The sequence below is a fragment of the Notothenia rossii genome (genome assembly GCF_949606895.1).
Source record: "Notothenia rossii genome assembly, chromosome: 6".
NCBI lineage: Eukaryota > Metazoa > Chordata > Actinopteri > Perciformes > Nototheniidae > Notothenia > Notothenia rossii.
Window position 1 is genome coordinate 78,052,015 of NC_136909.1, and position 25,069 is coordinate 78,077,083.

The window sequence follows — 25,069 nt, forward strand, 5'->3', positions numbered from 1 at the left end:
TATGAAGCTCACCACTGTCCACTGAATCAAATAACAAGCGTGAAAACAGCTCTACACAGTAAAGAATGGAAAATACATAGATATCGGGATATATGACAGCAAAGAAGTTACAAAAGTCACTTTCTTTCTATTTCAGCCACAGTTGCACAAGTGCCATGCTTTTCAGGCGCTGCAATTGGTTAAACACTTTAGAACAAACGTGAAAGCACTCCAAAGTATGTTCCAACGAACCCAACAGACAATCAACATTTAATGAATAGTATACAAAATATCTGTGTTGAGTTAGTGTAAAAGATAGGTGAAGATTGTTAAAAAAAGGAAGAATAAATGGTTCGGTCAAACAAACTGTATCCAAGCTGTTTTGCCTACACTGCATCTAATATTCAACGTGCCACTGTGTTACATACATATAAAATATTTACTCTGGTATTGCAAAATAATAAATATTTAAGGACTTGGATCAGGATACTGCCCAAAAAACATGATTAGCATTCCTAAAAAACACAGAACCTTGGCAACGGCTTACACACTTTCAGCTGAAAAAAAAAGTATTAATGAGAACTGAGATACTAACTTGGTAGAGAGTTTTTAAGGAGATTGTAAACAAAAATAAGTGTTTTTAAAATCCTTAATCCTGTTTAAGTCATATCAAAACACTGTGTGGAAGGTGAAGACTACAGCAGAGTGAGATTAATGTGTGTGTGTGTGTGTGTGTGTGTGTGTGTGTGTGTGTGTGTGTGTGTGTGTGTGTGTGTGTGTGTGTGTGTGTGTGTGTGTGTGTGTGTGTGTGTGTGTGTGTGTGTGTGTGTGTGTGTGGACTTGTTGTATGAGAGATTTCCTTACTTAGTCGAGGATTATTCTGTAATAGCGAGTGTGCGCCCCTGAGAACTGCAGCTGAATACTTAATAGGTTTTTTAAATGTTTGAAGTATGGTAATGCAGAACCCTGCTGCCTAATGGAGTTCCACTGGTTTTCTTCACAATAACTCACCCTTTTGTTCTCAGTGGTAAACCATCAGTTTGACTGTGACAGCCCCGGTTAGCTAGAAAGAGCCAACAGAGACAGACAGTCAGAATATAACAGCTTGTGGCTTCAAAAATGTAAACAATTTGAGCGTTTGCTGGACATAATGATGCATTTTGCATCCATGCAAGAATTAAGACCAACTTAGATCTAGTGCAGCGTGGGTTTACAGTGACTTCTGCAAAGGAACACGTTTTAATGATGGTCAAATGTCATGTCCGAAAGTTTCTGGAATATGTATTTACTTCTTTGTTGAAAATATTTCCCCAGTGATCTCTCCAATTGTGGGTGTCAGTTAAACGAAAAACAAATGCTTACTATGAGCCACTATCATGAAAGTCCAATAAATGTAACAATGTTATCAATGAAACAGATAAGATAGGAGAGGCATCGAGCTGGCACATTATTTCAGACAGGTAATCATATTCCCAGGAATGAGATGACAGAAATGGTTTATCTGTGCTTTCCTACACTCGCATGCCTCAATGTGCTCATCCATTTCTCTAGTAAAGCCATGTCTGTGCCTTCTGCTACTGAGGACCTAATTAAATGCAGGCTGACTGAATTATTTTCAATGTTCCAATGCTTTTCACCAGTCCTGCTGTTGGACATTCATAAATACACTGGGTGACAAACTGTAAACCCACTGAACGCTATATGGATCCTCTACACTGAGCCTATGCTTCCTTTTTTCCCCTGACTAATGAGCCTTGTCTTTTGCTCGTAAAATATTTTTTTTTATAAATGTTTGCTGGGTTTCCATGCCTTTTCTTGTGTTTGTTCCATTTACATAGATTGCATTGATTATAGCCTGAGGTTATTTACTCTCATATGGATGCAAGTCTGCTATCAATCACTGCCTCAGTGCAAACATGATTTCCATAAAGAAGCACTCACGCCAACGGCTACGTTTAATAGTAACGTTTTTTGTGGATGAGTTGAATTGAATTCTGTATTTTATCAGAGAAAAAGCTTTGCCACAGGATGCACTGTGTACATACAAAATCAGCATTGTTTCTCTCAGGAAATGTGTCGCTTTAAAAAAAAGTGTATAGCTTTAAAACTCTCTCCATTTTGTTTTCATTCAGAATATAAGGACCACAGAGAATGCAAAAGATTATTTGTGGTCAGGGACACTCAAAAAACTAAAGTTTTGATGCAAGATTTAGGCTATGGATCAATACAAAAGCCTAACCTACAGCACACAACAAACATATTAAATATTATTCCTTTTTTGTTTTCACCCCCCAAGTAAAAACCTGTCCTTTACATGTACGTGTGTGTTACATGTGTGTAGGATCTTTGCCATACTTGATTATAAAACAGAAATGCAGGGCCTGGATGCCATTATGTCCGCTGCCAGGTCACAAGTGTAATTTCAGGCCGTACAACCATCATGCCATGTCTCTGACACGCATATCTATTTTAGTTTCTAAAGACCTGCCTGTCGGCCTCCTGCTGTGCTAATACACTGTCTTCAACATTTCACTGGTTCTCCTTCAAAATCAAACCCCTCGTCTCAATCAAATCACACATACATTGTGTTCATGCAGCAAAGCTGACATTACTACAGGCCATTTACTGTATGTATTACGGCCCCTGATCACGTTGCATATTATTAAAGATCACATGTATTATTAGTTGCAGTAGTGGAAGTAGGATTAGTGTTTCGGTATTGTGGTTGTTTTTTCAGGCTATTTTCAATATTATGTTTGTTTATTTTAATTTTTGTGCGCTGATATTTAGTTTCTGCAGATAATAACTTACAGATGGTTAGCACCCTCCACTGAGTGCTGCTTCCCTATATGGACCTTGGTTTATGCTAATAACAAACTGCCTGGAATGTGCATCCAAATTATCATGAGACAAGATTCACCACCGATTGTACATCATGGGTACATTTTATTTTATTGGCTTTATGGATGAGACACAGGGTTCTCTCTTTCTCTGATTTAACGAAAGGTTTAAGTAAGGTTTATGTTCTATATATTGTTCTTATTTTGAACAAAGCCCAACACTGAAATCAGCCCATTAAATAGCACTGCCTCTGTAGCCAAACAAGCATAGACCTCCAATGTTGCCCAAAAACCGACTACTGTAAAAACACATCACCGAGCCTCGCTGTTGCACAAGCTGACATGTCCCATAATTATGATGAATATGTGCATAATAGTATATTTTGAGTCCATCCCACATAAACCTTCCTGCAATGTGTGGAAGCCAAGTGTGTATTTATCTGCAGCAACAACAACAATTCCACAAAAATACACCATGTAGTGAACCTCAAGCTTCAGTACCCAGCTAAAGAAGGAAGTTCGTGAGAATGAAATGCTAAGATTGATTTTGTTAAATTCTTCACTAGGAACAATAGGGTTAGGGCTGAGTGCCATAGACAGAGAAGGGTGATTCGATGTAGTGATGTGCAAGAACATTTGTTGTCGTTTTTATCTTTCTAATTGGAACCCTGACAATGAAAAAATAGAATAATGGCCGCCTCATTTACTCCCTCAGAGTGGATATAGACAGCAATTTGGTAAATGGACTGCATTTATACAGCACTTTACTCCATTTAACAGAGAGGACGGGCCATCATGAAACACATGCATTGAGAATATTAAGGTCTTTGATGTCTGATCAATCCCCGTCATGATAGGTTTTTCACACACAGTGTTGGGCAAGTTACTTCCAAAATGTAATACAGTACATATGACTTATTACTGTCTTTTTTAAGTTACATTACAATATCACTGTCTCTGAAATGTAATGAGTTACACTACTTTTATATTACTTTTGAGTTACTCTACCAAAAATAACTGCAAAAGAATGGCTAGGTATTTTGAATGCTAACATGTAGTTTAGTGCAGCTCGTTATACATCCAGTGAAGGGCAATGTGGTATAGCATAACAGCTGTGTAGGCCATTAAGGCTACTAACAACTTTTATTACACGGCTTAGTTGAATACTCGATTCTGATTGTAAATTCTTAACATGTGACACGTTGTTAATACAGTACAGACCGCTGTCAAGGACTATAATGAAGGTTGCTAAGGAGGATCAAGAAAGAGAAAGGAAAAGAGGTTAGAAGACGGAGCGCTGGACGTCAGATAAATCACCAGAAGAAGGCAGAGAGGAAGTAAACAATAACAGGAACACGGAATGGGCTCTGTAGTTTGTTTAGTATATGGCCGTGTAATAAGCGGGACAATGTGCAGCGAGGCGGTCATTATGGGGAAAGGAACACCCGACAGGCTGATCAGGGAACCGACGCGAAGCGGAGGGATCTTGATGAGCCTGAAGGGTAAACATCAGGTTTACTAATCTACATCTACCCGGTGTCGGAATGTCTCGCGATGTTAGTGAGTTCTTAAAAGACAAAACACCATTTAATTTCGGGTTAAAATGTGTTGTAACTGTGAATTGTAACGGGTAGTATATTACCCAAATTTCATTAGTAATGCGTTACATTACTTTGTTACAGCAAAAAGTAATACATTACTGTAACTCCGCTACTTTTGTAACATGTTACACCCAACACTGCTCACACACACTTAATTTAGAAATGAAGCCTCGTTTTTGTATTTTTATCCTGACTACAGTAGTTATCAACATATTGGGCAAAGGAGAAAATGGCATGTCCTAAAGTTGGATGAGTGGATTAATGATTCAGGGGGGAACTTTTTCTTTTCAAAGATATCACTGATAAAAGCCAAGAAAAATAAATTAGATATGGTTCTGTTTTAGAGGACTTCATTTAAAATGTCTACTTTAACATGCACATTGAGCTTGGAGATGCACTTTGTGCCAAATGCTGACAGAAGGGGGAAGATGGTGTCATTTGTGAATACGAGAAGAGATGCTCTTGCTCTTAACTCACCAAATGTTTTGGGGAGGTGAAGTGTCTGGAGGTCACCTTTCAGCGGAGTGCCTTTCGGTGTCCATGATGTCTACTGCGGGTGCAAGATTATCCTCCTCCGAGCGGGTCATGGTGTCTGGGAGGCAGACAGGGAGCAATGGGGCAGAGGGAGAAGGAGAGAAAAAGGCAAACAGTTTAAGAGGATGAGTCCAAATTAGGAAGTCTAACACCTAAAGCTCGCTATATTTTTTAGCTTTTCAAACGACAGGCAAGCTTCAACAGTTGGAAAAACACATCACGACACGTCATTAACGTTTCAGCCAAAAATGACTTCTCATTCTCTCCATGAAACATACATGTAGCCTTTTACAGTAGAGCCAAAGGTCATTAGTCAGCCACTAATTTGTATATCTTCTTGTGTGTCGCTGCCAAAAAAGCTCATATTGCTCTCAGTAATCTACCTTTCCATTTGCAGCAGTGTTCAATTATTTCTTTATGCAATATGTTTTAATCAAGGATCTACTTGGGTAGTGTAGCTTCCATTCCCCACTGGATAATATCTGTCAAAGGGAAGAATGGCATGTCTTCATGACTCGGGAAGTGTTCATGCCTTATATAGTCTTGGTCTAGTAGTTGCCTGCTGCACAGAACTGGATCTAGCCAGGGGCTAAGGAAGCAGACCTTATGAGAGCTCATTAAAGCAAGTCTTAGAAGACAAATATGAATGTACTATTTAAAACAAAAACATTTAGCCTCTTTTCAAAAATAATCAAAGCTAGTGGAGCGGATCCAAGACTGAAAAGGCTATTATTAATAACGGAAGTCATTGCTGGGTTGGACGGGTAAATGTAAAGAGTGCCAGATTGGAGGGCGGTGAAGACAAGGAGTCAGTATTAATATCCAAACAATTCATTCCCCCTTACAGTTTTAGGAAACAAATGAGCACCCTGGTTTCCTTTTCGTGTTATACTTACAAATGATACCTTAAAGGTCAGTCGAGGAAGCATTTCTGTTGTAATGGGGAGTTAGATGACATTTCGGGGCAAGGACGATTCTCTTTGTAACACTGACATTTTCACTTGCTGCATAAAGATCAAACTAATTTAAATAAAAATCCACGACTGTTTTCTTGCTTTGTATAAAAAGGCATCCCAACAAGATGGAGTACTTCATCCTAATATGGACGACCTCGCTTACTTAGCCTATCTGCTCCACATTTAGCTGAGTCTGCAGGGGCGTTCTCGAGTGAGACATAAAGAGAACTGAACGAGACAATTACCATTTTCAAGTTTCCACTTTATATCTGAAAACGGGCTTGATCAGAGTCTCAATTTGCATGTAATACCCTGTGAATGAGGAGGCTCTTCCCACAATGGTATGAAATGGTAATTATCCTGATAGAGTGTGAATGTAGATGTACAAAAGCTCAGCAATTTGAAACTGAAATGTGTCATACAGTACATGCGAGGGCCCCTCCTTTAATGTAACAGATAAAAGGTCAAGTAATTATATAAGCTTTAGCGCTCAGTCTCACAGTGAATATTTCGGAAGAAGAACATCTTGAAAAGCTCTTTTTTCAGATTGCAACTGGGAGCTATATGAAAAGAAAAAATAGTGTTTAATCGGTAAACTTTGTTACATGTAATAATATAATAATTGTTACACCAGACACAAGGGCATGCACTCAGATTAAAAACATGTTTGGGTCTGGAGGCAACTATAGAAGTACAGTTTGAGAAGAAGTGTGTGTTTTCAAATGTGTTCAAATCTTGAGATTTTAACTATGAAAAGAAACGTATGACACACTGCAGAATTCATACTAAAATTACAGTTTTACAAGAACAAGGAAGATATTAACTTCTGTCTGTGTCAATTGAATACTTTAATGCATGGAGAAATATATGAGTTTCTTTGGTTTTCATGCAGCTAGGAATCAAATATTTCAGATTTTGCTTATCTTTCGTTATTTAAAGTACGCTAATTTCAAATATTTTGTGTTTTCACCATATTCCACTTTACATCTTATACTCCAAAAACATTTATCAGTAAGCTACTGTTTGTGTGATGCAGTTGCATGGTCCAACACCTATTAATGTTGTGATGCATGAATATCCCCTTTGTGAACACTTCTTTTATAATCAGGCCAAGTATAAACTTACAAAAAGAAAGTAAATCCCAGCCCACATTTAGCTGCAGTAAAACTTGTTGGTGCAAGGTGAAAAGAACCACCTGGTGACTTCCTGTTTATTAAAGGAGGCGAAGTGGAGTCTACATCCTCCTCAGGCCAACATTGCACCACAGGGCCACAGTGGTACACAAAAGAAACCACTGAGGCAACAACTTCAACATGATAGGTTGGATTTTGAGGATTAAACACTTCAAATCTCATGACACTGACTCACAGTCACACTTCTCTCCTTCTCTTAAGTGCGGTCCCTTATCTCACCCAGCTATACTCCAATATAAATCTTCTAGCAAAGCTCTTCACATTTATTGGCCGAAAATACATTGGTATCACCTTTCACTGACTGCTTATCCTGCCGGGCGGGTGCTACAAAGCGAGAACTACACAGGAAACCTGCCCTTGATTAATGTCTTTCACGACCTATCTTATTTGACTCAAACACCCAGTGTCGAGTTGATTTAGGACCTGCAAGTTCTGTTGGGCCACGATAAAAAGGGGGTTTTAACTTCTTTGAATGCTTATGCAAAAGGAGAAGAATGTTTTACCGAGTCTACTCCTGATATAAATTATCAAGCATCATCTTAACCTTTAAGCAAATACTTCATTTGTTTCACCACGGTAACGGTAACTTGAAATGACTCAGTATCTAATCACCTGCTTGTAAGGACTTTGCAAGAGCCTCTGCTCTGTGCCACAAATGTTTTTCTTTTAATTGAATTGATGGTGTGGAGGAGTATATGTTGTCTCCAGCAGTAAGTATGCATAAAGAATGCGAGAAGCACGACAGTTACTGTGTGTGTGTGTGTGTGTGTGTGTGTGTGTGTGTGTGTGTGTGTGTGTGTGTGTGTGTGTGTGTGTGTGTGTGTGTGTGTGTGTGTGTGTGTGTGTGTGAGTGTGTGTGTGAGAGTGAGAGAGAAAGTTAAGATAGACATATTAAAAAAAAACGGAGACAAAAGGACGGAAAGTATGTGTTTCTTACGGTTGAACTGCAGCTGAGATTAAGCCAAGGTCATCCTCTTACTTATGACATACATGGAGCCAGACTGAGTCTCTCAGTTGGATGCTCTCCATCCGCTCCCACTGATAAGAGTGGCTACTTCATGTGCAGCGTGCAGACACCACGGCTCTGCTCTGTGAGGACCCAGAGTGATTAAAACCACATTTGGATTTGCTATAATCGCTGTGAAGAAAGACAGTTTTCTCACATACTGTGGGGCAAAAAAGTATTTAGTCAGCCACCAATTGTGCAAGTTCTCCCACTTAAAAAGATGAGAGGCCTGTAATTTTTATCCTAGGTATACCTCAACTATGAGAGACAAAATGAGAAAAAAAATACAGAAAATCTCATTGTCTGGTTTTTAAAGAATTTATTTGCAAATTATGGTGGAAAATAAGTATTTGGTCAATAACAAAAGTTCATCTCATTACTTTGTTATATACCCTTTGTTGGCAATGACAGAGGTCAAACGTTTTCTGTAAGTCTTCACAAGGTTTTCACACACTGTTGCTGGTATTTTGGTCCATTCCTCCATGCAGATCTCCTCTAGAGCTGTGATGTTTTGGGGCTGTCGCTGGGCAACACGGACTTTCAACTCCCTCCAAAGATTTTCTATGGGGTTGAGATCTGGAGACTGGCTAGGCCACTCCAGGACCTTGAAATGCTTCTTACGAAGCCACTCCTTCGTTGCCCGGGCGGTGTGTTTGGGATCATTGTCATGCTGAAAGACCCAGCCACGTTTCATCTTCAATGCCCTTGCTGATGGAAGGAGGTTGTCACTCAAAATCTCACGATACATGGCCCCATTCATTCTTTACTTTACACGGATCAGTCGTCCTGGTCCCTTTGCAGAAAAACAGCCCCAAAGCATGATGTTTCCACCCCCATGTTTCACAGTAGGTATGGTGTTCTTTGGATGCAACTCAGCATTCTTTCTCCTCCAAACACGTCTAGTTGAGTTTTTACCCAAAAGTTCTATTTTGGTTTCATCTGACCATATGACATTCTCCCAATCCTCTTCTGGATCATCTAAATGCTCTCTAGCAAACTTCAGACGGGCCTGGACATGTACTGGCTTAAGCAGGGGGACACGTCTGGCACTGCAGGATTTGAGTCCCTGACGGCGTAGTGTGTTACTGATGGTAGCCTTTGTTACTTTGGTCCCAGCTCTCTGCAGGTCATTGACTAGGTCCCCCCGTGTGGTTCTGGGATTTTTGCTCACCGTTCTTGTGATCATTTTGACCCCACGGGGTTAGATCTTGCGTGGAGCCCCAGATCGAGGGAGATTATCAGTGGTCTTGTATGTCTTCCATTTTCTAATAATTGCTCCCACAGTTGATTTCTTCACACCAAGCTGCTTACCTATTGCAGATTCAGTCTTCCCAGCCTGGTGCAGGTCTACAATTTTGTTTCTGGTGTCCTTTGACAGCCCTTTGGTCTTGGCCATAGTGGAGTTTGGAGTGTGACTGTTTGAGGTTGTGGACAGGTGTCTTTTATACTGATAACGAGTTCAAACAGGTGCCATTAATACAGTTAACAAGTGGAGGACAGAGGAGGCTCTTAAAGAAGAAGTTACAGGTCTGTGAGAGACAGAAATCTTGTTTGTTTGTAGGTGACCAAATACTTATTTTACACCATAATTTGCAAATAGATTCTTTAAAAATCAGACAATGTGATGTTCTGGATTTGTTTTTCTCATTTTGTCTCTCATAGTTGAGGGCATACCTAGGATAAAAATTACAGGCCTCTCTCATCTTTTTAAGTGGGAGAACTTGCACAATTGGTGGCTGACTAAATACTTTTTTGCCCCACTGTACATGCGTTCTCTGAAGACAAGAGCTTCAACCTGTAATTTGGAAGCCATCTTAGACTACATCTGCCTAGGGACATGTCTGCAACAAAAACACTTGTCTAAGATTTCTCTGTGCTTTCGTAAATATGTAAGCAGTTTATGCACTGGAAAGCAGAGGAAGCACATTTCAGTCACACCTACTGCTCAGTGGAGAATTATTGTGCTAATGGACCTTTCCAGACACAAAGGTGGACGAGGATATTCTGTTAATTGGTTTATGCATGTCAGCCGGGAAACTCAACTGCAGGCTATCAAAGTGGCCTGAAACGGCTTAACCCAAATACAACCTTTAGAAAACTGCCAACAGTCCACATATTTCTCCTCAGTGTATGAAGCCTGTGTGAGAGGTGTACGTGCAGCTCTCTGACCAGCAGGGCTGCTCTGCTGTCTCCAGATCAACAGTCTGTCACCACCCTGCCAGCTAAAACTAACTGTAAAATGTATGAGATAAAAGAAAAATCTTTGTGGCACATCAGGGAGGACACATTTTAGCTTCTTCCGTAAGCCTTCTGTTGCACTCAGGGAAGCGCATGAACTCAAGAAGAGGGCTCGGTTAAGGACAGCAGCTTAACAGAGAGAAATATGGGTGATAATAATTCTGTTAGGTGAGACATTACTGTTTATAGAGATTAGATAGGCGTCATGTTGGTGCCAGTCTCAAGGAATTGCATGATGGTAACATATTTTACAGTGTTTAAGTGCCAATAAAATGATGAGATGATATTTGCTGAACTGGGAGGACGGTGTGTGGGGCAAACAGAAGCACGCGATTTTGCAATTAAAATGCACCCTGTACGCAGATCACAGCGCATCACCCTAACAGAAAGCATGCTCCTAACTTACCACAGACATGGCGTAAATCTGTGAGCCATCTGCAATTCCCCCCCCACACACACACACACACACGCACACCCTGCCTCAGGGGTTTTGTAAAGCTTCATCCAAAAGTTCAATCGAATGGCCAAACTCCATGCAAGCTTCTGTGACTCGGAGAGGTTCACAGACTGATCACCATTACTACAGCTGATGAGCTCAACATGCGATGCTTCCTGTTAAATGAGCCTTAGCCCATGGAGGTGAACCAATTGGCAGGAAATGAGTCCAAATGGATTGGGAAACAGATGGAAGTGAAGCAGCCACTGTATGAAGCTCATGAGGCTGTGAAGGAAGGAAAAAGATCAGGGTTGAAGATGAAATGAAAGAGACAGCAATAGCGGATTGATACAAACATGCTTAGAAGAGGGCAAAGCCATTTCCACTTTAAAATCAATGAATAGATGTAGTTATCTGAGGACAAGTACTACTTTTGGCAAGTGCCATTCAGGTCTGTCAGATATGTAAAAAATCACCCGCTTTGAGTTAAAAACATTGAAAGCGAATTGCAACACTGTCATTTGCTGTGTATGTTATCAAGTAAAGAGGAACAAGAGAAAAACAGAATGGCTGTGAAAATGTGCCAAAAGCGTTCTGCACCGAGACATTTTCTTCGCTGTCAGAGACAATCTTAAGAAAAGATTCATTCAATCTTTGTTTTCAGACATCAACACTGACGGCAGAACAGCCTTTTTTGACCCCTAAAAAAATGGAGTACTAGACAGCCGACAAGCTCTTTCAAAAGCCCAATCTGTGATCCAAAAATAAACACAAGGGTCATAGAGCCACTAAAATTCTAAAAGGCAACTGCTTTGCACTCTCAAATAGACACATCTTTTCATATATTAGTCTACACGGCAAATGAATGAAAGTTATCGATGTTGTCGGAAGCTGTTCGTCATCATTCAGACAAATCCTTCAGTTATTTATTTTATGAATTGACTGCAAACCAGCAGCATTAATGTTAAAAAATGCATGATTCAAATAAATTAAACCTCCTTTTACGACGAAGCAGTCAAAGATATACATAAAAGAAAACATTGTATTATCTATGGCCTTTGCATCCAGGCCAAGTCTTTAGCTTACATACAGTGTGTTGGTTATGGGATTGACAACAATGCCACTCTGATGCAACACAACGATAACTGAAGGTGCGCGTAATAGCTGGCTCTTGAAGCGGCCTTTAATATCTGCTGGGTAAATACAACATCTATGCTGAATGGCTACTCAGATAAAAAACCTTTTGTAATTAGGGAATATTACACATTGCAATATAAATACATCTTCTCTGTTGAATTGGGGCATGCAAACACACGGAGACAAACACACTTTCCTGTGTTTAGCTGACTTCACTCAGTCGAGGTCAGTGGATTACAATCCGTCTTGTAGGGCCGGAAATGAAAGCTTCATATACATCTCTATACATTGAGGGGACAGCTCCACACTGAAAACCCCCCACTCCACTTATAAAGTGACAAGGAGAGATGTAAAAGATGTCAGGGTATAATATAGTTGAATTACTACAAAAGAATAGCTCGTTACAAAGTCTTAGATAAATAGGGAATATCATGTAGAGAGATTTATGATAAAAAAAGAAGAAGAAACAGTTAGACCTTGGTGAAAAGGTCTCAGGAAAAGATCAAATGTTCACTGTGAAATACATCCAATGTGAAATCGGTATTGCAGAATAGTTCACACAACTGCTGAATTTAGATGTGCCGTTTACCTTGTGCCGCAGCGATGAACAGCCAATTGATCCCGGTGAAGTAGACAGTGTCAGATGATGACACATCTTAGCCAAGCCAAAACAAATTACAGTCAAATGTATTCACATAAAATGCTTCAAATGAACGGGTGGTTATCAAAGTACAAAGTGCATGAGACTAGACTGGGTTGAGGATGAGACTTGAATGAGTTGAGCGTAGTTATCTGCCCAGAGTGTGAATTAAGAACCCGAGTGCGGTCTCCACATCATTAACCCGTCGGAGCTGCACTGACCTTAGATGTTCATTTGATCTCATCATGTTTTGGTGAGTGTGGAAGTGGAAAGGGGTGAGGGTACCGGGGCCCTTTGATGTTCTAATGCAACATGTCTTTTATCTCTCCTGAAGCAGTCCAAAAACTCAATTCCAGCTACTCTGAATGTGGGTAGGCAGCATAAGAGGAGGCGTGAGGCACGGAGGTGCGATCAACACAGGGGAAAGAATTAAAGCAACTATCAGGACAAATGGGACCACAAACTGAGCAACACAAACAAAAGGAGCAGTTACAATCTGCTCTCTTTAACTGCAGGGGAGAAATCCTGGAGAAAAAAATCATCTGCACCAGCAGTGTCTGGTGGCAAGATGACCAAAGCACAACCTAATTCGTGTTTACGAGCTGCTCTTGTGTGATATCCAGCTGGTGTACAAATACGCTTCTCATTGAAGTCCATGTTAATGGTTAGCTTTGTGTTTGATGGATAATTGAAAGCAGCTTGCTTGAGAAATGATGTGTATCTTCGCTGCACAGAGGGAATTTCTTCAGCCCATTTAGCAAGCCATCAAGTGGGGCTCCATCACCACGAATAGCGCAAAGTGGCACGAAAACATGCAAAATCCCAAACGCTCAAAGCTCTTAGTGTTCACTCAGCCAGATCTGCGTAGGTTGTTGTCCCCATTAGGTGTATCGTACCTTTGAAAAAGGTGAACAAAAACAGGGATGAAGTAGGAGGATGGAAGGGAAGAGGAGGAGGTGGGATGTGTATGTGCGTGTCTTTGCATCTGTTTGCTGTGTATATGACCAGGACGGGCAGACCCCCACCCCCCTGCATTCTTTCATGACTGTGAAAAGATGCACTGTGGGTGAGGAGGTAGTAAGAAGAAAAGAAGCAGATGCATGGCTTTTTACATTAGGCCTTTCATCTCTCTCCTGCCATCGGTCATCAGAAATGTGAGAACAAAACTCCCAAACACTGCACTCTATTCCAATTTCGTTTAGCTTCGGCTGAGACACGAACAAATGAGAAAATGAAGAAAGCTATACTATAATGTCCCAAAAGGACCCAAAACAATTATTCATGCACAAAGGAATTTAACTGCAATGTTTCAGCGCCAGTAAAAACAAAAGAATACTCTTGGTTTTCAAATAAAGATGTTCTTCCATCAGGCAAAAGCTATTTCTAACGTTAATAGTCATGAAATACTTCCTGTAGACTTTGTAGTCCAAAAGAGAAGCAAAAATGTTAGGCAAAAGGGCAATGCTAACGACATCAGGACAACAAACTTATTATAAAATATGTCTCTTCTTCAGAGTACTCTGTATGTCTCAGAAAAACAAACATGAAGAGAAAGTCTTTCTCACACAGCCTGTCAGTGAGGCTCGCTGGGTGATTTTTAATATGCTATGGCCACAACTCGACATGCATAATGATGACAAATGTTTGTGTTTTCAAGGGGTCGCTTCAGAGAGAATCAAAAGTTTACGAGTGTTGTGAAAACTTGCCCTCAGAAATCATGGGAACAACATCTTTGGGCCATTTGTTTGCCTTCACACAAGTTATTTGTCCAGATAATGCTGCACAAACATGTGTCATTCATAAACAGTGAGGAGCAGACTGGGACGTATTCACTGAGAGAAAATGTTGAAAACGGAGCAATGATGGTGAAGAGATGCGAGATTCGTGCAGTGCTCATTTTCAGAATTTTGTTTATTTAAGCTAATTATTCCCGTAGATAAAATAAGAACCACAAAGAAAGACTAACGAAACACACTTTTTCTGGAAACGGTTGAAAGATATATTCTCCAACAACACGGGTGCAGAGCAGCATGAGTTCTAACACCAGTGATAAAGCGGGTATGCTTCACTTTTCTCCAATATCTGCTGTGAACCACAGTTATGACAGCTGAAGGGTTATTACCAATTACACTGGCTGTGTCTCTATGCCTGTGTGACAAGGGGGGGGGACATAACAGCTGAGCCTCTGCCACAGGAGGTGACAAAGAGAGAGACAAGCAGCAGTCAAGCAGTCACACTGAAAAAGAATCTCCTCAGGACCACAGAAGGGAGAACAGAAACGACAAGAGAGAAGGATTTAGATACCGAGCCTCGCAGCTGGTGATATAAAAACTTGAGCGATATGTTGTTTTATCAGACAACCTGCAGACATCTTCAGAAATTGCACATTTTCTCTTGTCTAAAAAAGGTTTGCCACAACATAAGCAACATTAACTTTAACGGTTCACTTGATGGAGCTCACAGATGAGTTTAAAAAACATCAGCAGTGAGCTGGAAGTCATTCGAGAGTATATGCTGGACCAACAACATTTCAAAGCCATCTTTCAGTCTAGGACTCATTTAATTTCGCATCTGATTGTCCGTAGGGATGCCAGTGACCTTTTCCATTAGGCACAATTTATTATCCAGCAAGAATAAAATGATGTTGAGGCACATGCTCATGTCTCCACAATAACTACACTCTGATTTATAGTGGGTATTAATGAGATCTTTTGGAATAGCAATTCAGACTAAATAAAACTCTCATTATCCGAGAGAGGATCACAAGAAGTTCCTGTTGGTGTCTTTGACAAATAAAATAGTAGTTCCTAAACTGTATGTGAACTATCCTTTTAGATACCACAAATGATACCACAAACTAATTTTGAACCAGATATTTTTTTATGTATAAAGTCCGATATTGTTAGAATTACTTTTTTCATATAGTTGAAATGTAAATGTTTACATTCGTCTGGTCAATTGTTTGTCATAGAGAGGCAGTAACAGGACATTTGTGCTACTAATCGATCAGCCATGTGTCCTTACTTTTAGCAAACTAATACGACTACCCTGTGGCTTGCTTACTAGCTTGTGTGCACTCTAAAAGGCAACACTGTTGTTACAGCTGTATAAAGTGTATATTGATCCTTTAAAGCTATTAAACAAAGTTTTTTTTTTTAAATATTTCCCATGGCTACAGCGGGAGTAATCCCTAGGGGACAAGTCAAACTAGTTAGGAAAAACTATTCCAAAACACATATCCTCTTAATGTTTTAAGAGGGTACTTTGTTGAAAATGGGGGGATAATAATGAATTACCGACTACAGCAATGCCGTATCCCCCACTGGGGAACAGAAAATCATCTGTTGTTCAAAGTCTGAAAATACCTGAAGCTCAGATTAACAGGAGGTCGGGGAATAAGGAGCGACAATAAAATTAGAAAAATGCAAAACACAATCAAAACAACATGCATCGGAGGCTGCAGCAAAACATCCTTATTAGAAAACACCCATCATGTAGACACGTAAAAACGGGTCGATGGTTTTCTGTTCGGAGTGAAACGAATATAGGGCTTGTGCTCCTGAAATCCTTTGTTCCTTCTCTGCTCCGCTGGATCAAGAGTGCATTCTGCTCAGAGTGACTGTGGGCTGCAAATGACAGCGGTGAATTAATGATTCATTATGCCCAGAGTAAGCAAAGAGTGAGCCGGGAATGGAGGGAAATAGATTTACACACATCCAACGCCAACCATGACATTTCTTCATAGGAAATATTCCTATAACCACGTCATATTCCGTTAAAAGCAGCTCTGGTTTGTTAAACCGCATTATAAAAAATAAAAAAGACATGCCAAATGTGCTGTTCAGATCCACACGTTTTTTAATTTTTTATTGGAGACATACTTCTTAAGAAATCTTAAACCAGAAAAAGTCGACATTGGTAATCATTCATTATAAATGGGATATATTGCTTGCTCAGCCTGGGGCTTTCTTCTAAATGAATTTTCCATTTTCTTTTCATCCAGGCCGGTCACTTGAGTCCTCACCACATCTGCCATATGTTCAGAGGTACAAGATTAAGTACAAGTATAAAAAACTAAACTTGAGAGTCTTTTGAGTCCACAGGGTTCTTGATGATGTAGAGGACATCATAAAAAAGTATTAGGTCATGTTGAAAATATTTCTCCTCTTTGTAATTATTGAATTGCAGAACGTGTACTACATGCCTAATCCATTAAGAGACACACCAATGCTCTCACTGATGATGAGCTTAGGAACAGTTTGTGTCCAACACAGAAAACATTTTTCTCTGGTTCAGAACTTCGGGCAATAATACGAAAGCTCTTTTCAGGTTTGCACATGCAAGTCGACAAACCTCTTAATCTCCTGTGTCCACGGATAACCTCAAGGCTGTAAATGCAGCGGAGCATCACAGATTAGAGTCTTGCTTCTCTACTTTCTATTTCAGTCAGAGTGTTGTTCAAGTTCACAACTGTTATATCATCCCTTCCTTTTACCTTTTCGCCTTTCCTCTCTGTCTTTGACACAGCCCAAAGGGATAGTAAGTGTGAATGAGTCAATTAAGTCTAACTCATGTTTTAGGTAATAATAAAAGTTGGGGGCTTGTAAATCTCCAGTGCACCAGCCTTCTAACACTTCACTCCTGTCCTGTGAGCTAGGGTTAATGTATTACAAAGATTAATGTCCAAATAAAGGAACACATCAACAGATGCTACAATCTTTCAAACTCCAGAGACGTGAAGTTTGAAATGGACGATCTTATCAGACAGGAGGACTTATGAGCGGGTTAAACATAGAGCCAGGGAGGTCTAGAGGTCTTACTGTATGCACGCATCACGAGCCATCTGCATACGTCCTTCTGATGGATGAGGCAGGAGCAGAGATCGAATGACCTCGCTGTTTGGACAGGAGTCGTGTTAGGTCGGGTCTCGGCCTGTCACTGACTGATGGCTGCATTGAGCGTTGTCACGACAAAGTTTCGCTAATGACACTGAGGGTTATAGTCTGTTGTCTGAGGTGAGGGGAAACGCTAGTCAATGTGAATGCATTTCTGTAGTAGAGAAAGTAAATGCTGTCAGCAAATAACAGACTTAACTCGAAATCTGGAAAAATGTTCCACAGCAGCGAATAAATTCTGAGCTTATTAAACGACAAGGGATTTCATGCCCCTGCAGCGAAGGATTTATAAAACACCCTAGAAAATCTCCTAATAGGGACACTGTTTCAAAGCTGATTCCATAACAATACAACACGATTCAAATATTTTATACCTAGGCATCGTAGGATTTATGACATATACTGTAGTTACAATAAGAAGAAAAACTAAAACCACATCCGTACATACAGTAGATAGAAACAGCAATGACTTTTCTTTGAGGTATTTTGTTGTTCCTGCTCAAAATGTGTGGAAGTAATGATAACAAACTTACAAAACTTAGCATGACATCTTAAAGCTTTGGCATTTGAATGTGTTTTGTAAAAGAAAGAAAAAGTGATTGCAGCTCAAAGGGGAAAATGCCTCGGATGCATCTGCAATGCGAATTGTCATTTCATTTTTTTTTTGGATGGCTCTGAAGCATTTCACAGAGACAAATGGATTCTCATTCAAGCTCCCGGACTCTTCTCACCCAGTGAAGGTTTAATTCAATAAATGATGGAGCTTCGGTACCTGTTTTGTTGCATTATTGTCCGTGTGTTGGGAGGTCAGACACCGTGCTGCAGAGCCTGATGGACAGGTTTTCCGTTCAGTTCAATCATTGGACTTGATTTGCAGTTTGGTGCAAAAGATGGAAAACACAGCAACAAAAGTTCAAACTAACAATACAAAAACAAAGCATCAAAACAACAGCACATCCTGTCAAAGCTGTAGGAATGCACAGCATATTGTACTTAAATAATGATGCAGTAAACAGATGCTTCTGATTCATCTGGCCGGACTATTTGTTACGATTAATTAAAGAACAGGATTAAAATGATGACTGATTTCTCATTTCACCCTCCAGCAGCCCTTTGACATATTCAGCAGGGACACATGGCGCGGTAAAGGACGAAAAGAGTCAAAACAGACGAGTGGAGGAATTTCCACTGTCTGGCGTCTCAAGCATTTTGGCCTTGTTAATGTTACTGCTCAGTGACAAAGCATTTCCTAGAGCAGCCAAGCAGTATCATTCCCATCTTGACCAACCGGCTACTTTTAAACACATTTGGCAGTTACATGATTAACTTTCTTCACATTAGTAAAATAAACCAACCATGGAATTAAGAAGGAGACCAAACACTGGATTGTGAGCAATGTAAATAACTTCTGCCACATCCTGATTATGATATATGGAGAGCAGAGTGCCGTACTCAAGCCTACTGCCAAAGCTGAGATACAATAAAAGGGGTCATTACCAAAACAGGGAAGTGACTCAGACTGTTTCACTTGCTCTCCAAAGAGCCGTTGATCATTGTTAATTTATTATATAACCTCAGATCCTGATATCTAACATTCAAATAATAAATAGAGAGGCAGCAGAGAGGTCGCAGGGTTATCCCGCTCCCCTGGTGGTTCTCAGCAGCTCAGGATTAAGCAGGATGTGACTGATGTAATGATAGGAGCTTATGGAAAATGAAGCAGATGACTAAAACTCTAACTGCCCCTGCATGTCTCTGTTGAAAAGCAGATTTAATGAGATTAATTTAAAGAGCTTTATGGAGGCTAATCTGGATTTTAAAACAAAGTTGTTAAATAAACATGAACAGCAAAGAGGAAAGGACAAAGAGGTGGCAAAGCCTGAGAGAAAACTTTAGCAGGAGATTAATCGGGGTCATGAAAAACATGTAGCCCTTTAAATGAAACACTGCAGCGAACACAAATGTGTGAGCAGAGCGGCAGCCGCTCAAACCCTAATTGTACTCTCTGTATTTACGGTACTTGCTTGATCGCAGTACCCTGTTGGAGGTTTTAATTATTCAAAGCCACTCTGTGCTCTTTTATTTTGTAATGACAACATCTGTTGGATCGTTATGATGACATAAGTGTGTTTGTTGCTAAATTAAGTAGAAAACTTGCTTGTTACTTGCAGCATTTTTCATATCAGTGGACACAGGTAAGGTTTCTTACGTTTCTCCAAGGAGTGCAGATGGGAATTAGCTCATAGCTAAATATGTTACAATACATCTCGTCAGGTTATAAGCATACTTCTTTTTTTTTTTCAAAGTCGCTGATAACTAAATGTAGTAAATAAGTGAGCAATGCTGTCTACCACGATATTTCTTTTAACTGCATTTCTAGCCACGCTAATGGCATGGCACATGGATGTCACTGTGAGCTCCCTATTACTTTCATCCGGAGTGGAATATTTCAACCATACTGTCGTTACATATTTTACTGATATTCTCGCTGCCTAGAGGAGAAATAACACTGATTATGATGATTGCCTTCCTCCTTCTATGGAGCCACTGGGAGTGAAATGTCTCAACAATTACAGGATATATTGCCTTTCAATTTGGCAAAGGATTTTAAGGGATTGGGATGATTGGAAATGACTTTCGTGATCCCCCGACTTTTTCACTATCATAAAGTTATTTTGTATAATATATACTAATAATAAAAAATATCTTGATTCCTTTGCTAAGGATGTGAAAAGCTGTCAAATGAAGTCCTTTCTATTAGCCTTAGCTGTACTTTGTGTTGAGTTCTAAATAGTGGTGCTAAGTCATCCTTATCAGTGCAGTGACTTTTATTCAAGTCAGTAAAATACCAAAACTAAAACAGAGTCCTGCTGCTTCGTGCCTCTGCCAGCTTTACCGCTGGAGAAGCCCTTGTTTGCCGCTATGATTTTAGGAGATTTAAACGGAGCTCTCTGCCAGGAATTCATACTTTATAAATGAAGCTGATTTAACCATTGTATTTTCATATTTACAACATATATCGAGCTGAATAAATATTGATAAATAATAAGTTCACACAACTCCAGTCTGTTGCCTGTATATGCAATAAATATGCCCAGCTTGGGTTATGATTACATTTCAAAGAAACACAGAGGGTACCGAGCCAATAAACAGTTTTCTTTTTTTTCTTCTACCAAGATACACTGCCAGAAACTTTTGTATGGAGACATGCCAGGCAATTCCATCCATCCTCTCTAGCTGCTGGCCTGCGTTCCCTCCCAAAGACACCACTAAAGTTAATGTACTGTGGCTGTAGCTCTCCACCAAATCTCCCCCATTCCTCGAATACCTCAGAATCTGTTCAGCTCGTCCTACGAAGATTTAAAATTGGATGGAGACTAAAATAAGATGTACTTTTTTCATTTTCTTTCGCAAAGCTGTTTGATAATGCTGTTATTTCCTGAGGGTGCAGCTGATAAGGATGAACACAACATATTACAGATGACCGATCCTAAAACCTACTCCAGTGATTCATGTCATTGCCCTTCTCCCACAATGCTTTCATGCCATGCCAAGTTACACACATTCCTGCGATGAGCTCCAGATTATTATCACCTTGCTAAGTGGAAGTAATCCCCGGGGAGGCGTTCAAGGTTTACGCCGGTCCATCAACAAAACACGGAGGAGTGGAAATACCATCAAGGGAAAGCTGGCATTCCCTAATCAATAAAGAGAGTTTAGGCTATAGAGACTAAATCCAGGTTGTTGTTTTGCACAAATGTAAGCTTTAAGTTTCATTTCCTTAATTTAATTGTAAGGGGTTAAAAAATGGGTATCTTATCTGTGTTCCAGAACTGTTTGTTGCTCCTGACCATACAAAAAAGAGTGAGGAGCTCATTAAGTCAAACCTTCAATTTTGTTGATGGACTAAAAAGGTTTCACCTCTACTTCACAATCATGCTGTTTGCAGTCTGCTTGTTACTATTATGAAACACCTCAAATCCCCAGAGGAACATTATACATCTGCGATCCTCTTCTAATTCAGTCTCAGCTTTCAACCTGTCCAACAGTAGACTTCAAAACACAATAAAGTTCTGAACCACACACTTCTTCAGATGCACCCTGACAAGAGAGCAAATTGGTGAAAAAATATTTTCATACCCTTTTGTTGCTTTAGCCCGATGTAAATGTCAGCGGAGGAATTTATTCCTCGGCCCGGGCATGTCCTGCTGGCTTGGATTAATTCTCCTCTACAGATTTTAGCCAGGGGCCTCGCTCCACATCCAGCCCTCGCCTGGTACAAGTCCTACAACCCCTGTCTCTTTTTTCAAATGTCAGTCAAACAGAGAATTGATGAAAACTCAAAGACAGGTGCTGGTTTGAACTCCTTTAACATACGGGGCAAATTGTCACTCTTACACTTGCTTCGGGGCAAAAGTACTCGAAAAGTCAACATTTCAGGTAGTGCTGTTCATTTCACTTTACTTTCAACACGTCAGATTAAGTTTGACATTTGAAGGGAACTTGGGCCGGTTATAAGACTGAGACAGGCATAAAGTGCTTTCTTTAGTTAGAGAGCAGGTGGAACAGACACACTTAAATCAGGTGAATCTGTGTAATGAAAATCAGCTGTATAAACAATTATCAAATTACATCCATCCATCTTCTCTCCCGCTTATCCGTGGTCGGGTCGCGGAGGTAGCAGTTCCAGCAGAGAGCCCCAAACTTCCCTTTGCCTGGCCACATCCACCAGCTCTGACTGGGGGATTTCAAGGCGCTCCCAGGCCAGAGAAGATATATAATCCCTCCACCTGGTCCTAGGTCTACCCCTCGGTCTCCTCCCAGCTGGACGTGCATGGAACACCTCCCTAGGGAGGCGCCCAGGTGGCATCCTAACTAGGTGCCCGAACCACCTCAACTGGCTCCTTTCGACGCGAAGGAGGAGCGGTTCAACTCCGAGTCCCTCCCGGGTGACTGAACTTCTCACCTTGCGGCGAAAACCCATCTCGGCCACTTGTATCCGGAATCTCGTTCTTTCGGTCATGACCCATCCTTCATGACCATAGGTGAGGGTAGGAACGAAAATGGCTCGGTAGACAGAGAGCTTTGTCTTCTGGCTCAGCTCTCTTTTCGTCACAACGGTGCGGTAAAGCGACTGCAGTACCGCTCCCGCTGCTCCAATTCTCCGACCCATCTCACGCTCCATTGTTCCCTCACTCGAGAACAAGACCCCGAGATACTTGAACTCCTTCACTTGGGGTAAGGACTCATTCCCTACTTGGAGTGGACAGTCCATCGGTTTCCTGCTGAGAACCATGGCCTCAGATTTGGAGGTGATGATCCCCATCCCAGCTGCATCACACTCATTATCAAATTCCATGACTGTAAAATTGATCAATACTTAACCCCCAAAGAATGAATCTGTTCAAATCCTTAATAGTACTATTCAGGGAAACAAAGCAAATATCTTTTTTTTTAGGTGCCTCAAAGACATATTGATTTGAAGTTCAAACATGCACCCAAATACAAACTAATACTGTATTTTAAGAATATGTGTTTGATTTTTTATTTTTTTATTTATTATTATTATTAATATGAAGACTTTTTGTATCATGAATGTTGATAAATACTGTATTTTAACAATACGGTATTCTGTTTCTCACATTTGTTATTTTTTCATTTTTTTAATCTGTTCGAAATAAAGATTGAAATGAAAATGATATAACAAGGCAAGAACACATGTTTGAAACACTCCCACAAAATACAATGCACAAAAAAGGAAATTGACAATTGTTGAGATGTCTATAAATTCATGTTACTCACGCCTTCGTAGCACAACACGTCAGACTCTATACTGAACACCGAGGCAGGAGTTACAGCCACAGCACAACATGTTTGGTATAGGCTTATAGGAATGCTGCTGCTTTGCACAGCAGCTCTGCCAAAATCGTATCAAAAACACAGTTGGCAGCGACTCAGCAGAGATATTGGCTCTAACAGGTTGGCACAGCGGCCAATCAGCAGCTCCAAATCCCCTTGGAAGAGCACTCGCTCCCCTTTCCTTAAACTGCGTCCCGTGAGGCTGTCAGTGTTTGATAATCCTCTACAGTGTCTTTTATTGACACAGATCAAATGTGACGTATTGTGCATCACAAGTACTTTGTGATTAGTTTTGACTTGGAAAAACATCCCTCACACTTTTTTAATTGTGTGACAGGTATTATATAAAAAAGGGGCATGTACTTCACTCTAAATTGCAGAGGCCCCTTAGCAGACATGATGTCAAAACAAGAGCAGATACAATGCTGAGTGATGAGCTCCACAGATCAAGAGACAAAAGCAATAAAAGACATCTCTCAAACGTGTCAGGGCCAAATCTACGCATAACTACACTGGCTAAACTGTCTGATCTCCTGTCGCTTGTTCTAACCTTAAATGGTAAAAACAATCTGATGTTTTTTTGTGCTAATGACAGAGCCGCCTTTTGCTCCGGTGGAAAACAAAAATCTTGTGAAATGAAGGAATCGAGGAGATCAATCATTTACATTAGACATTTCTTCACCTCACTCTAACCCCTGAAATGATTTGGACGTGCAGCATTACAAAGTCAAAACATTTGATTTAGTCAGGATGTGTGTAAAGGCGAGTGCTTGACATACAATCTGACTCACTTGATGTGCACTTGAGCGAGAGGGAGTCAGGCAGAAACAAATAACTTGAGAAAAACAAAATGTAAAAAAGCAGCAGGCCCTTTTTCAAGGTTGTAATGTGCCCAATGTTTCCCGTCAGAGTCTTTGAAACTTACTTACTGATAAATTCATTTAGACAGAAACGTAATCATGCAGCAGCATCTCATCTAACTTTACTTTTCCATGATTACACTTCAAACACTTTCAATTTAGTTTTAAATGAGGAGGTTCTTGTTGTGGTATTTCTCAAGTATTATTCATGGCAAAGCATCTCACACTTCAAATTAAAAGGTATGCTCACGTACTCCAGAAAAACTTGTGCCTGAGCATATTAAGTGATATTAATCAGATATGCTCATTTGAGAAGGACCCCTCCTCGGTTGCTCTTCCTGAGCTTTCTTCCATTGTATCTTACCCTATTATGCAAATGTTCAGGTTCATATCTGTACTTTGTGTCTCTACTGTGACATTTTTACATGCTTTAATGTTCATAAAGTGATTTATTTTTCTCATACTGCCTGTGGTGCAGCACCTCTTTTCACCCTCTGTCTGAAACCAGAGCCCAGTCTGATTGATTAGCTGGCCGGCTCTGTTGTGATTGGTCAACCACTAGGAGATGTCCTACCCTTAGTATATTATGCACAATGTGTTGGAGCGCTAGCCAATAGTAGAATATTTCTTTAGGAGGTAGTTTTTCGAGAGTCTACAGATAAAGGGGGTATTATGCTGCAGATTATAAAACCATTTGAGACAAATTGTTAAATTAATTTGCGATATTGGCTCAATAAATAAAATTCACTTGATTTGAACTACACTGATCAAAAATATAAATGCAACACTTTTGTGTTTATATTTCTGCCAATATCCAGCAACTTTGCACAGCCATTGAAGAGGAGTGGACCAACATTCCACAGGCCACAATCAACAACCTGATCAACTCTATGCG

General features: G+C 40.3%; 1 protein-coding gene across 4 annotated transcripts in view; it reads right to left on the reverse strand.

Moving 5' to 3' along the window:
- The window catches only part of chrm3a (cholinergic receptor, muscarinic 3a), a 79,351-nt gene that overhangs the window by 48,420 nt on the left and 5,862 nt on the right, over nucleotides 1-25,069 (reverse strand). The window contains exons 1-2 of one of the 4 annotated variants that reach the window (XM_079690379.1): nucleotides 18,228-18,331; nucleotides 4,898-5,012 (exon numbers count right to left, since the gene is read on the reverse strand). The exons of 1 other annotated variant lie outside the window; for it this stretch is intronic. Coding sequence is in view for 1 of the 3 variants with exons in the window: in XM_079690376.1 (XP_079546502.1) it covers nucleotides 4,934-5,007 (74 nt within the window). In the remaining 2 variants the exon portion in view is untranslated. Of the gene's footprint in view, nucleotides 1-4,897; nucleotides 5,013-18,227; nucleotides 18,332-25,069 lie in introns of those variants that run through there. 2 more of the 4 variants (XM_079690376.1, XM_079690378.1) reach the window with 2 other exon arrangements.